We start from the raw sequence: 14852 nt of genomic DNA, 5'->3' as shown, positions 1-14852 counted from the left end.
TCCTATACTCAACTGCTCTTGTTATGAAGGCCAACATGCCATTGGCTTTCTTCACTGCCTGCTGTACCTGCATGCTTCCTATCAGTGACTGATGCACTAGAACACCCAGATCTCGTTGTACGTCCCCTGTTCCTAACTTGACACCATTCAGATAATACTCTGCCTTCCTATTCTTACCACCAAAGTGGATAACCTCACACATATCCACATTAAACTGCATCCGCCCACTCACACAACCTGTCCAAGTCACCCTGCAACCTCATAGCATCTTCCTCACAGTTCACACTACCGCCCAGCTTGGTATCATCTGCAAATTTGCTAATGGTACTTTTAATCCCTTCATCCAAGTCATTAATGTATGTTGTAAATAGCTGCGGTCCCAGCACCGAGCATTAATAATCTTATACGTTTCGATAAGATCCCCTCTCATCCTTCTACCTACACACTAACCCACACACTAACCTACACACTAACCTACACACTAACCTGCACACAAACCCGCACACTAACCCGCACACTAACCCGCACACTAACCCGCACACTAACCTACACACTAACCCACACACCAACCTACACACTAACCTACACACTAACCCACACACTAACCCACACACTAACCCACACACTAACCCACACACCAACCTACACACCAACCTGCCACTAACCTACACACTAACCTACACACTAACCTACACACTGACCCACACACTGACCCACACACTGACCCACACACTGACCCACACACTGACCCACACACTAACCTACACACTAACCTACACACACACAAAAGGGACAATTTACAATTGTTTACAATTGATCACCCATTCCTTCTCTCCAGAGACGCTGCCTGTCCCGTAGAGTTACTCCAGCATTTTGTGTCTGTAAACTAAACTAAACTAAACTAAACTAAAGGAAAAGGGGACGTACAACGAGATCTGGGTGTTCTAGTGCATCAGTCACTGAAAGGAAGCATGCAGGTACAGCAGGCAGTGAAGAAAGCCAATGGCATGTTGGCCTTCATAACAAGAGGAGTTGAGTATAGGAGCAAAGAGGTCCTTCTGCAGTTGTACAGGGCCCTAGTGAGACCGTACCTGGAGTACTGTGTGCAGTTTTGGTCTCCAAATTTGAGGAAGGATATTCTTGCTATTGAGGAAGTGCAGTGTAGGTTCACCAGGTTAATTCTCGGAATGGCGGGACAGTCGTATGTTGAAAGACTGGAGCGGCTGGACTTGTATACACTGGAATTTATAAGGATGAGAGGGGATCTTATTGAGACATATAAGATTATTAAGGGATTGGACACGTTAGAGGCAGGAAACATGTTCCCAATGTTGGGGGAGTCCAGAACCAGGGGCCACAGTTTAAGAATAAGGGGTCGGCCATTTAGAACGGAGATGAGGGAAAACTTTTTCAGTCAGAGAGTTGTGAATCTGTGGAATTCTCTGCCTCAGAAGGCAGTGGAGGCCAATTCTCTGGATGCATTCAAGAGAGAGCTAGATAGAGCTCTTAAGGATAGCGGAGTCAGGGGGTATGGGGAGAAGGCAGGAACGGGGTACTGATTGAGAATGATCAGCCATGATCACATGGAATGGTGGTGCATACAGGCCCGAAGGGCTAAATGGCTTCCTCCTGCATCTATTGTCTATTGCCTAACAAGAGGAGTTGAGTATATGAGCAAAGAGGTCCTTCTGCAGTTGTACAGGGCCCCAGTGAGACCGCACCTGGAGTACAATAAGGCCTACCCCTTATTATTACCCCTAATAAGGGGTAGGCCATTTAGAACGGAGATGAGGAAAAACGTTTTCACTCAGAGAGTTGTGAATCTGTGGAACTCTCTGCCTCAGAAGGCAGCGGAGGCCATTTCTCTGGATGCATCCAAGAGAGAGCTAGATAGAGCTCTTGATGATGGCGGAGTCAGGGGGTATGGGGAGAAGGCAGGATTGTGGATGATCAGCCATGATCACGGTGAATGGCGGTGCGTACAGGCTCGAAGGGCCGAATGGCCTCCTCCTGCGCCATTTGTCTATTGTCTAAACTAAAGTAGACTAAACCATGGTAAACAGAGGCAGCATCTCTGGTGGATAATTATCCCTTTGCTCCAGAGACACCTTCCAAAACTCACCTCACCTGTTCCACAATTTCGTCAGTGTCTTTTAGAAAATTGTGGCATTAATCTCCTGCTGTTGGTGGAGCAAGGTACAAGCTGACAAATGCAGAAGTTCTGAACCACCCACATCATTCGCTCCTGAACTTCCTACATCTGTGGAACCGGTGAGTTGACCACACTGCTGAGAACTATATTCTCCACTCTGTATCTTCCCCTTTCCTTTACGCATTGTAATTGAGTTTGATGAGAGTTTATTTTCGTGTGATGTTATCTCAACTGAGCGACAAGGCTTGTATACACTGGAATTTAGAAGGATGAGAGGAGATCTTATCGAAACGTATAAGGTTATTAAGGGGTTGTGCACGTTAGAGGCAGGAAACATGTTGGGGGAGTCCAGAACCAGGGGCCACTCACAGCTTAAGAATAAGGAGTCGGCCATTTAGAACGGAGATGAGGAAAAACGTTTTCAGTCAGAGAGTTGTGAATCTGTGGAATTCTCTGCCTCAGAAGGCAGTGGAGGCCAATTCTCTGAATGCATTCAAGAGAGAGCTAGATAGAGCTCTTAAGGATAGCGGAGTCAGGAGGTATGGGGAGAAGGCAGGAACGGGGTACTGATTGAGAATGATCAGCCATGATCACATTGACTGGCGGTGCTTGCTCGAAGGGCCAAATGGCCTCCTCCTGCACTTATTTTCCATGTTTCTATCTATGTAATAATAAATCAACACCTTCGCTCAACACCTCTGCTCAGACCGCCTTAACCAACCTGATCTCCCGGTGGCTGAGCACTTCAACTCCCCTGGAGTACTGTGTGCAGTTTTGGTCTCCTAGTTTGAGTCTAGGAGCAAGGAGGTCCTTCTGCAGATGTACAGGGCCCTAGTGAGACCGCACCTGGAGTACTGTGTGCAGTTTTGGCTTTCAAATTTGAGGAAGGACATTCTTGTTATTGAGGGCGTGCAGCGTAGGTTCACCAGGTTAATCCCCGGGATGGCGGGACTGATTGAGAACGATCATCCAAAATCACATTGAATGGCGGTGCGTACAGGCTCGAAGGGCCGAATGGCTACCTAACCTTTTCGGCGTCCTTTGGGTAGCGACTATTTACACACCTTGGGCGCGCAAGCAAAGAATTCCACCGCGACTTTGTCACATGCGTGTCCATTCATTAATTCAACCGAAGCGGCGGCAACGAAACACGAGTCAATCTAACACCACTCTGGGCCTAAAGCTAACACAACAAACACGTTGACAGCTGGGGAAGGAAGAGGGGGGGGTGGGGGGTGGTGGTGAGGAGGGGTGGTAGGGAGGGGGGGTGGTGGGGAGGGGTGGTGGTGGTGGGGAGCGGGGGGTGGTGGTGGGGAAGGGGGGTGGCGGTGGGGAGGGGGTGGTGGGGAGGGGGTGGTGGTGGAGTGGAGCGAGCGCCTTCTCATCAGACGCCACCTACCTATGACAACTATGGACCTGCTGGCTAGGCCGTCCTTGTACGTTCTCCCGCTCGACGCCGAGCACGTGTAATTACCGGCGTGGTTCAGGAACAGCGGGGCAACGGTCAACTTCTGCCCGGCACTCTGCACAGTCAAGTTGCCGTGATACCAGTGAAAGTCAAGAGGGTGATTCGCAACGACCGAACATGTGAACGTTACCGACGCCCCTATGGCGTGCATCGTGCGCTCCGGGCTAACGGTGACGCTAACGGAATCTGGCCCATCTAGGATGAAAACACCGGTTGATTCGACATGACGCGCAGGATCTAGCTAGAAGATCTACCCCACGATCACCTCATGCAAGTCTACCAGTATTACGCACTCCACTACAGTAAATTATAGGATGGAACTGCAGGCGTTGGTTTCAACCTAAGGTGGACAACAAATGCTGGAGTAACTCAACGATGAGAGGGGGCGTCGCTGGGGAGAAAACGGACGGGCCACCCCTTCTCCTCGACCCCAAACGTCCCCCCTCGTACCCCACCCCCGATTGAGTTACTCCAGCATTTTGTGTCAGCCTTCAACTAAAGCAACTTTCCAAAAAGCATCTGTTGGTTTTAAAAAGCGTAGCGTTAAAAGCATTTCACCTCTACCTCGGTACGAGCGACATGAAACTAAACGAAACTAAGCGAAACTAGACTAAACCTCGAGGCTAAAGATGTGAAACAAAGCACTTGGTGAATCTGTTTTACCCGAAACGTGGTGGTCGATTTTGCTTGTCATTTAAGACTGGGGATTTGATACAGTGCCTAATTTGTGTAGTATGTTGGTTGAAGGCTTTGCTTAACATATCCTAGGGGGGGATTTCTAACGCTAAGGGGGGGGAAGGGGGGTCTGACCTAGACAAGATTGTGGACGAGATATCACAGAGAGTGATCATCCTTGATCGGATTCACCCACGGATCTTTACCAAACCTACATCGTAGAGAACTGCGTAACCCAGAAACGCCCTGAAAGACTTATTGCAATTTGTCACTTGGTCTGAAGAAGGGCAGCGATCCGAAACGTCTCATTATCCGCCTTCTCCAGAGATCTGCACTTGAGTTTCAGTTTTAGAGGTGGAGCTCTTAAGCTGGATAGAGCACTTAAGGACAGCGAAGTCAGGGGCATGGGGAGAAGGCAGGAACGGGGTACTGATTGAGAATGATCAGTCACGATCACATTGAATGGCGGTGCGTACAGGCTCGAAGGGTCGAATGGCCTCCTCCTGCACCTATTGTCTATTGTCTATTGAGAGTGGAAACAGGCCCTTCGAGCCTGTACGCACCGCCATTCAATGTGATCATGGCTGATCATTCTCAATCAGTACCCCGTTCCCCGAGTCCACGGTGACCATCAATCCCTCTCCCCACCCCCGCCCCCCCCCTCCACACCCCCCCCGTCCCCAATGCACATTAAATTAGTTCCATCCAACACACTCGGAGGGCGGTAATTTACTGGAAGCGATTAACCCACAAACCCGCACGCCTTTTGGAGTGCGTGGGGAGAAACCCGGAGCGCCCGGAGAAAACCCACGCGGGTCACAGGTGCAAAAACCCAGACAGCAGCCGAGGACAGGATCGAAGCCGGGTCTCTGGCGCTGAGAGGCAGCAACTCTACCAGCAGGGCTTCTGTTTGCGTTTCTCCAACCCACACACACAGACACACATAAATTTGGCGTTTGGGTTATCTAATCGCTGGAGACTCAGAGAGAGAGTGGAAGTGTTTCGCTCCTGGTTCTATCTATGTAGGTTTGGTAATGAAAGGCTGGTACTCGGAGGGACACTCACAAACTGCACCGAGATCGTACGGGTCGCTGGTCCTAGTGTTGTTGACGTTCGATGCAAGGCAGGTGAATCCCTCGTCTGACCTGAGAACGCCGGAGACGGTGAGCGTTTTATTGCCCAGACCCGGGGCGGCTCTATCGATGAGGCCGATGGTCTTATTCCAATGGTACCACTCAAATCGATCGGCCTTCCATGTGACATCGCAGGTGAGAAGCACCGCGTCCAAAAACTCGACTGGGCTAGAGTCATTGGCAGTGATTGTCGGATTGTCAATAACCTCTGTCGAAAGACATGAGACACCAACGTTTACACGGGGAGCGGCCGCACAACGCGAGGAACCGCAGGTGCTGGTTGGCCAAGACATGACAAAAAAAAAGATACGGTGTGCTGGAGTTCCCGCCTTTTCCCCCCCTACATCCCTTGATTCCTTGGGCAAATGCATGGCAAATGCATGGCAGATTCAGTACAATGTGGCTAAATGTGAGGTTATCCACTTTGGTGGCAAGAACAGGAAAGCAGACTATTATCTGAACTATTATCTGAACGCTTAATAAATCGATTTGTACCAGCATCTGCAGTTATTTTCTTATATTATCTGAATGGTGGCCGATTAGGAGAAGGGGAGAGGCAGCGAGACCTGGGTGTCGTGGTGCACCAGTCATTGAAAGTAGGCATACAGGTGCAGCAGGCAGTGAAGAAAGCGAATGGTATGTTGGCATTCATAGCGAGGGGATTTGAGTATAGGAGCAGGGAGGTTCTGCTGCAGTTGTACAGGGGCATTGGTGAGACCGCACCTGGAGTATTGCGTACAGTTTTGTTCTCTTAATCTGAGGAAATACATTCTTGCCATAGAGGGGTACAGAGAAGGTTCACCAGATTGATTCCTGGGATGGCAGGACTTTCATATGGAGAAAGACTGGATAGACTCGGCTTGTACTCGCTGGAATTTAGAAGATTGAGGGGGGATCTTATAGAAACTTACAAAATTCTGAAGGGGTTGGACAGGCTAGATGCAGGAAGATTGTTCCCGATGTTGGGGAAGTCCAGAACAAGGGGTCACAGTTTAAGGACAAGGGGGAAGTCTTTTAGGACCGAAATGAGAAAGTTGTTTTTCACACAGAGTGGTGAATCTGTGGAATTCTCTGCCACAGAAGGTAGTTGAGGCCAGTTCATTGGCTATATTTAAGAGGGAGTTAGATGTGGCCCTTGTGACTAAAGGGATCAGGGGGTATCGAGAGAAGGCAGGTACAGGATACTGAGTTGGATGATCAGCCATGATCATATTGAATGGCGGTGCAGGTTCGAAGGGCCGAATGGCCTACTCCTGCACCTATTTTCTATGTTTCTATGTTTCTATGACACGAAACGTCGCCCTTTCCTTCTCTCCCGAGATGCTGCCTGACCCGCTGAGTTACTCCAGCATTTTGTGAATAAATACAGGGCATCTTATAGAGACGTGTACAATTATATAAAAGGACTGGACAAGCTAGATGCAGGAAAAAATGTTCCCAATGTTGGGCGTGTCCAGAACCAGGGGCCACACACAGTCTAAGAATAAAGGGGAGGCCGTTTAAAACTGAGGTGAGAAGGAACTTTTCCACCTCAGAGGGTTGTGAATGTGTGGGATTCTCTGCCACAGAGGCCGAATCACTGGATGGATTTAAGAGAGAGTTAGATAGAGCTCTAGGGGCTAGTGGAATCAAGAGATATGGGGAGAAGGCAGGCACGGGGAGTTACTGCGATCACAATGAATGGCGGTGCGTACAGGCTCGAAGGGCCGAATGGCCTCCTCTGGCACCTATTTTCTATTCCGTTAGCCCTAAGAGCTAAATCTTACTCTCTCTTGAAAACACCCAGTGAATCGGCCTCCACTGCCCTCCGTGGCAGAAAATTCCACAGATTCACAACTCTCTGACTGAAAAGGTTTTTCCTCATCTCAGTTCTAAATGGCTTACCCCTTATTCTTAAACGGTGGCCCCTTGTTCTGGACTCCCCCAACACCGGGAACATTTTTTCCTGCATCTAGCCTGTCAAATCCCTTAGAGACCACAACTGCACACAGTACTCCAGGTGCGGTCTCACTAGGGCCCTGTACAACTGCAGAAGGACCTCTTTGCTCCTAAACTCAAATCCTCTCGCAATAAAGGCCAACATGCCATTAGCTTTATTCACTGCCTGCTGCACCTGCACACTTACTTTCAGTGACTAATGTACAAGCACACCCCGGTCTCGTTGCAATTCCCATTCTTCTAATTTGACATCATTCGGATAATAATCTGCCTTCCTATTCTTACAACCAAAGTGGACAACCTCACACTTATCCACATTAAACTGCATCTGCCATGCATCCGCCCACTCACACAACCTGTCCAAGTCACCCAGCAACCTCATAGCATCTTCCTCACAGTTCACACTACCACCCAGATTTGTGTCATCTGCAAACTTAGAGATGTCCCCTTTAATTCCCTCGTCCAAATCGTTAATATATATACTGTAAATAGCTTCGGTCCCAGCACCGAGCCTTGCGGCATACCACCAGTCACTGCCTGCCATTCTGAAACGTCCCCGTTAATTCCGACTCTTTGCTTCCTGCCTGCCAACCAGTTCTCTATCCATGTCAATACCCTACCCCCAATATCCTGTGCTGTAATTTTGCACACTAATCTCTTGTGTGGCACCTTGTGCAAGACTTTTTGAAAGTCCAGATACACCACATCCACACGGACACACACACACACACACACACACACACACACGCACACACGCACACAGAAACCCGCGCACATACACACACACACACACTCACAGAGAAACGCGCGCACATACACACACACACACACACACACACACACACACACACACACAGAAACGCACACACACACGCACACACACACACGCACACACACACACACACACACACACACAAACACACACACAGAAGCACACACACAGGCACGCATACACAGGCACGCACACACCCACAAACACACACAGACACACACACACACACACACACACACAGGCAAACAGACATACACACACACAGAAACACACACACAGGGGCGCGCGCACACCCACAAACACACACACGCACAGAGAAACACACACACACACACAGTATCTGTACACTTTGGACGGCTCGATTGTAATGGTGTGCAGTCTTTCCGCTGACTGGAGAGCACGCAGCGACAAAGCTCTCACTGTACCTCGGCACACGGAACAACAAATTAAACCAAGGAACTAACTAACCTCCCCTATTCTGACGAGGATTTTCGGGATGGGATAGGACTTGTTAGAAGAATATGGGCGAGGTGGGGGGAGGGGAGGGGGTCACTATCTGGCAGGGCGTATCTTGGATCGGTTGGACAACGTCTCGCCGGCCGACATGGTCTCACAAGGCCGCAAGACATTACAGCGAATTGTGAACGTAGCCCAGACCATCACGCACGCACAAACAAACCAACTTCCTCTTCCATCGCCTCCATCTACACCTCAAGCTGCCTCGGCAAGGCCAGCCGCCCAGACCGTCACGCACGCACAAACAAACAAACCTCCCCTTCAATCGTCTCCATCTACACCTCACGCTGCCTCGGCGAGGCCAGCAGCGTAATCAAGGACCAGTCTCACCCCCGGTCACCCCATCTCCTTCCCTCTCCAATCGGGCCAAGAGGTACAGAAGTGTGGAGGCGCACACCTCCAGGTTCAGGGGCAGTTTCTTCCCGGCTGTTATCCGACCCAACTCAACAAAACCCAACCCAACTCAACCCAACCCAACCCAACCCAACTCAACCTAACCCAACTCAACCCAATCCAACCCAACTCAACCCAACCCAACCCAACTCAACCCAACTCAACCCAACCCAACCCAACTCAACGCAACCCCAAACTAAACTAGAGCAAGTCTCACCCCCGATCACCCCCTCTCCTCCCCTCTCCCATCGGGGCAAGAGGTACAGAAGTGTGGAGAGACGCACACCTCCAGGTTCAGGGGCAGTTTCTCCCCGGCTGTTATCCGACCCAACTCAACACAACCGAACCCAACTCAACCCAATCCAACCCAACCCAACTCGACCCAACCCAACCCAACCCAACCCAACCCAACACAACCCAACCCAACTCAACCCAACCTAACCCAACTCAACCCAACGCAACCCAACCCAACCCAACTCAACCCAACTCAACCCAACCCAACTCAACCCAACCCCAAACTAAACTAGAGCAAGTCTCACCCACGGTCACCCCCCTCTCCTCCCCTCCCCACCCCCATCGGGCCAAGAGGTACAGAAGTGTGGAGACGCACACCTCCAGATTCAGGGGCAGTTTCTTCCCGGCTGTTATCCGACCCAACTCAACACAACCCAACCCAACCCAACTCAACCCAACCCAACCCAATTCAACCCAACCCAACTCAACCCAACCCAACCCAACTCAACCCAACCCAACTCAACCCAACTCAACCCAACTCAATCCAACTCAACCCAACCCAACTCAACCCAACTCAACCCAACCCCAAACTAAACTGGAGCAAGTCTCGCCCCGGTCACCCCCTCTCCTCCCCTCTTCCATCGGGGCAAGAGGTACACCTCCAGGTTCAGGGGCAGACGCACACCTCCAGGTTCAGGAGCAGTTTCTGCCCGGCTGTTATCCCACCCAACTCAACCCCAACCCAACCCAACCCAACTTAACGCAACCCAACCCAACTCAACCCAACCCAACTCAACCCAACCCAACCCAACCCAACCCAACCCAACTCAACCCAACCCAACTCAACCCAACCCAACCCAACCCAACCCAACTCAACCCAACTCAACTCAACCCAACTCAACCCAACCCCAAACTAAACTTGAGAAAGTCTCGCCCCGGTCACCCCCTCTCCTCTCCCCTTCCATCTGGGCAAGAGGTACAGAAGTGTGGAGACGCTCACACATCTCCAGATTCAGGGGCAGTTTCTTCCCGGCTGTTACCAGGCAACCGAACCGCCCTCTCCCCAACTAGAGAGCGGTCCCGACCCCCCCTCTGCCTCACTTGAGACCCTTTAATCGGACTTCACCTTGCACTAAACGTTATTCCCCTTTATCCTGTATCTGTACACTGTGGACGGCTCCATTGTAATCGTGTGTAGTTTTTGTCCACGTTCTCCACAGAGATGCTGCCTGACCCGCTGAGTTACTCCAGCACTTTGTACCTGTCCACGTTCTCCACAGAGATGCTGCCTGACCCGCTGAGTTACTCCAGCACTTTGTACATGTCCACGTTCTCCACAGAGATGCTGCATGACCCGATGAGTTACTCCAGCACTCTGTGAAACGTTACCTATCCATGTTCTCCACAGATGCTGTCTGACCCGCTGAGTTACTCCAGCACTCTGTGAAACGTCATCTATCCACGTTCTCCAGAGGTGCTTTTTAGATGTAGATTTAGATTTAGAGATACAGCGTGGAAACAGGCCCTTCGGCCCACCGGGTTCGCCCCGCCCAGCGATCTCCACACACACTAACACTATCCTGCACCCACTACGGACAATTGTGACATTTACCCAGTCAGTTAACCATCTTTGGAGTGTGGGAGGAAACCGAAGATCTCGGACAAAAACCCCACGCAGGTCACGGGGAGAACGTACAAACTCCGTACAGACGGCGCCCGTAGTCAGGATCGAACCTGAGTCTCCGGCGCTGCATTCGCTGGAAGGCAGCAACTCTACCCGCGCCGCCCGACGCGCTGAGATACTCCAGCACTCCGTGCCCATTTCGTTCCAATGTAGAACGGGCGCATACATACATTGGCTTACCTTCCGAATCGCCGAGGGGGGGGGGGGGGAAGGGGGAAGGGGGGGGGGTAAGGGGGGAGGGGGGGAGGAGGGGAGGGGGGAATAGCTCCTGGAAGGAATTAGTGGGTTAGGATACAAAATGCAGTACATTCACCATGTGGATTAAACGATATTAAGGTCAGTTCAGGGACAAGAGACTGTGAGGCAATCAGTGGCAGTAAATATGACCAATGGAATGTTGGCCTTCATAACAAGAGGAGTTGAGTATAGGAGCAAAGAAGTCCTTCTGCAGTTGTACAGGGCCCTAGTGAGACCGCACCTGGAGTACTGTATGCAGTTTTGGTCTCCTAGTTTGATTATAGGAGCAAAGAGGTCCTTCTGCAGTTGTACAGGGCCCTAGTGATACCGCACCTGGAGTACTGTCTGCAGTTTTGGTCTCCAAATTTGAGGAAGGATATTCTTGCTATTGAGGACGTGTAGCGTAGGTTTACCAGGTTAATTCCCAGAATGGCTGGACTGTCATATGTTGAAAGATTGGAGCGACTAGGCTTGTATACACTGGAATTTAGAAGGATGAGAGGAGATCTTAACGAAACGTATAAGATTATTAAGGGGCTGGACACGTTAGAGGCATGAAACATGTTCCCAATGTTGGGGGCGGGGGGGGTCCAGAACCAGAGGCCACACACAGTTTAAGAATAAAGGGTCGGCCATTTAGAACAGAGATGAGGGAAAACTTTTCCAGTCAGAGAGTTGTGAATGTCTGGAATTCTCTGCCTCAGATGGCAGTGGGGGCCAATTCTCTGAATGCATTCAAGAGAGAGCTAGATAGAGCTCTTAAGGATAGCGGAGGCAGGGGGTATGGGGAGAAGGCAGGAACGGGGTACTGATTGAGAATGATCAGCCATGATCACATTGAATGGCGGTGTGTACAGGGTCGAAGGGACGAATGGCCTCCTCCTGCACCTATTGTCTATTGTAACTCACCGAGTGCGAGCAGTTTGACGGTCGCTGTGGCTGGGGTGTTGGGGCCTTCTTCATTGACGGTCACTCTGTAATCCCCGCTGTCCCCCTCGGTCACCCTCTTCAGCGTCAGCGTCCCGGTGGTCAAGGATATGCTCACGCGTGAGCTGTACTCGGGCATGATCACCGAGGATGTTCCGACCCAAGTAATGAACGGTGGCCCTTTGAAAACCCAGGTCCCACTGGAGATCGCAGCTGACGGCCGCACCGTGAATATCGCGTCGCTCCCGACTCCGACAATTAGGTTGCTCGGTTCCGGCACGACCATAAACCCCAGCGACCCGCCTGAGGACGAGAAACACCCATCAGAAATTAGTCAACAGGTGCAGAAGGAGGGCATTCGGCCCTTCGAGCCTGTAGGCACCGCCATTCAATGTGATCACGGCTGATCATCCACAATCAGTACCCCGTTCCTGCCTTCTCCCCGTACCCCCTGACTCCGCTATCCTTAAGAGCTCTATCCAGCTCTCTCTTGAGGTAGCGGTAGGCCATTTAGAACGGAGATGAGGGAAAACGTTTTCAGTCAGAGAGTTGTGAATCTGTGGAACTCTCTGCCTCAGAAGGCAGTGGAGGCCAATTCTCTGAATGCATTCAAGAGAGGGCTAGAGAGAGCTCTTAAGGATAGCGGAGTCAGGGGGTATGTGGAGAATGCAGGAAAGGGGTACTGATTGAGAATGATCAGCCGTGATCACATCGAATGGCGGTGCGTATAAAGTGCTGGAGTAACTCATCTCTGGAGTGAAAGATTGGGGGCGTTTCGAGTCGAGACCCTTCTTCAGGTCAGGAGACTGAGTTAGGGGGGGGCAATGGTCGGCAGAAACAATGGGTCTGTTAGTACTGTCCGAAGAAGTATCTTTACCCGAAACGTCACCTCAAATGTTCTCCACAGATGCTGCCGGACCCGCTGAGTTACTCCAGCACTTCGTACCTGTCCACGTTCTCCACAGATGCCGCTTGACCCGCTGAGTTACTCCAGCACTCTGTGAAACGTCGCCTATCTATGTTCTCCACAGATGCTGCCTGACCCGCTGAGTCAGGGCACTCAGTATCTGTGTGTGTGTGTGTGTGTGTGTGTGTGTGTGTGTGTGTGTGTGTGTGTGTGTGTGTGTGTGTGTGTGTGTGTGTGTGTGTGTGTGTGTGTGTGTGTGTGTGTGTGTGTGTGTGTGTGTGTGTGTGTGTGTGTGTGTGTGTGTGTGTGTGTGTGTGTGTGTGTGTGTGTGTGTGTGTGTGTGTGTGTGTGTGTGTGTGTGTGTGTGAGTGTGTGTGTGTGAGTGTGTGTGTGTGTGTTTTATTGTAAGACAGCCTCGGCAGTTCCTCTTGTTTTTTTACTCTCTCTCTACCAAAACGTGCGTTAAACCTCCTTACCTGTTAAAATGAAGAGGAAAACGAGGAGCGCGGTGAGCCGGCATCCCGACATTGGGACGGAGCAGCGGCCTCTGTACGCGGCCAACACCCCCTCTCTCTCTCTCTCTCTCTCTCTCTCTCTCTCTCTACGCAGTGTGAGTCAGCCGCTGTTGTAGCCTCCGCCTCCGACGTCGTCTGCCACCGCCCCGCGTCGCAGCGGGCCTAGACAGCGAGAGCCCGGCTGACGACAACACGCTATATATACCACACGTCGGGAGTCAAGAGAGTCAACAGGAAACACACCAGAGGAACAAACATACAAACAAACACCGAGAGAAAAAAAACAGGCGCAGGAGGAGGCAGAATCTGTGGAATTCTCTGCCACAGAGGGCAATTCACTGGATGTTTTCAATAGACAATAGGTGCAGGAGTGGGCCATTCGGCCCTCAGAAGGCAGTGGAGGCCAATTCTCTGAATGACAATAGACAATAGACAATAGGCAATAGGTGCAGGAGGATGCCATTCGGCCCTTCGAGCCTGTACGCACCGCCATTCAATGTGATCACGGCTGATCATTCTCAATCAGTACCCCGTTCCTGCCTTCTCCCCATACCCCCTGACTCCGCTATCCTTAAGAGCTCTATCTAGCTCTCTCTTGAATGCATTCAGAGAATTGGCCTCCACTGCCTTCTGAGGCAGAGAATTCCACAGATTCACAACTCTCTGACTGAAAAAGGTTTTCCACACCTCTGTTCTAAATGTCCTACCCCTTATTCTTAAACTGTGTGTGGCCCCTGGTTCTGGACTCCCCCAACATTGGGAACATGTTTCCTGCCTCTAACGTGTCCAACCCCTTAATAATTTTATACAAACATACACCGAGAAAAAAACAGGTGCAGGAGGAGGCAGAATCTGTGGAATTCTCTGCCACATAGGGCAATTCACTGGATGTTTTCAATAGACAATAGGTGCAGGAGGAGGCCATTCGGCCCTCAGAAGGCAGTGGAGGCCAATTCTCTAAGTGAACTCAATAGAGAGCTAGATAGAGCTCTTAAGGTCTTAGTGTTGAACTGCGGGTAATGTTTCATTTCACTGCACATTTATGTGTATGTGACAAATAAACGACTATTGATTGATATTGATAAGGATGTATAAGAAGATAACTGCAGATGCTGGTACAAATCGAAGGTTTTTATTCACAAAATGCTGGAGTAACTCAGCGGGTCAGGCAGCATCTCGGGAGAGAAGGAATGGGTGACGTTTCGGGTCGAGAACCTTCTTTTTTTTTCTTTTTTTTAATTAATGTTATTTAAATTTTAACAAAACACATACATGTTACAGCTCATCGTACCCAATGATAC

The 14852-nt window shown here is 50.6% G+C and overlaps 1 protein-coding gene across 1 annotated transcript in view; it reads right to left on the bottom strand.

Annotated features, from left to right (window-relative positions):
- The window catches only part of LOC144612209 (cell adhesion molecule CEACAM5-like), a 22117-nt gene extending 8553 nt beyond the window's left edge, over positions 1–13564 (bottom strand). Inside the window, exons 1-4 of the mRNA XM_078431766.1 lie at positions 13513–13564; positions 12112–12432; positions 5361–5636; positions 3552–3815 (exon numbers count right to left, since the gene is read on the bottom strand). Of these exons, the coding sequence (XP_078287892.1) occupies positions 3552–3815; positions 5361–5636; positions 12112–12432; positions 13513–13564 (913 nt within the window). The remainder of the gene's footprint in view (positions 1–3551; positions 3816–5360; positions 5637–12111; positions 12433–13512) is intronic.
- Positions 13565–14852: the final 1288 nt, after the last annotated feature.

The sequence above is a fragment of the Rhinoraja longicauda genome, chromosome 43 (genome assembly GCF_053455715.1).
Source record: "Rhinoraja longicauda isolate Sanriku21f chromosome 43, sRhiLon1.1, whole genome shotgun sequence".
In the NCBI taxonomy this organism is placed as follows: Eukaryota; Metazoa; Chordata; class Chondrichthyes; order Rajiformes; family Arhynchobatidae; genus Rhinoraja; species Rhinoraja longicauda.
Note: the sequence above shows the minus strand (reverse complement) of the source record. Positions and strands in the feature narration are given on the sequence as shown.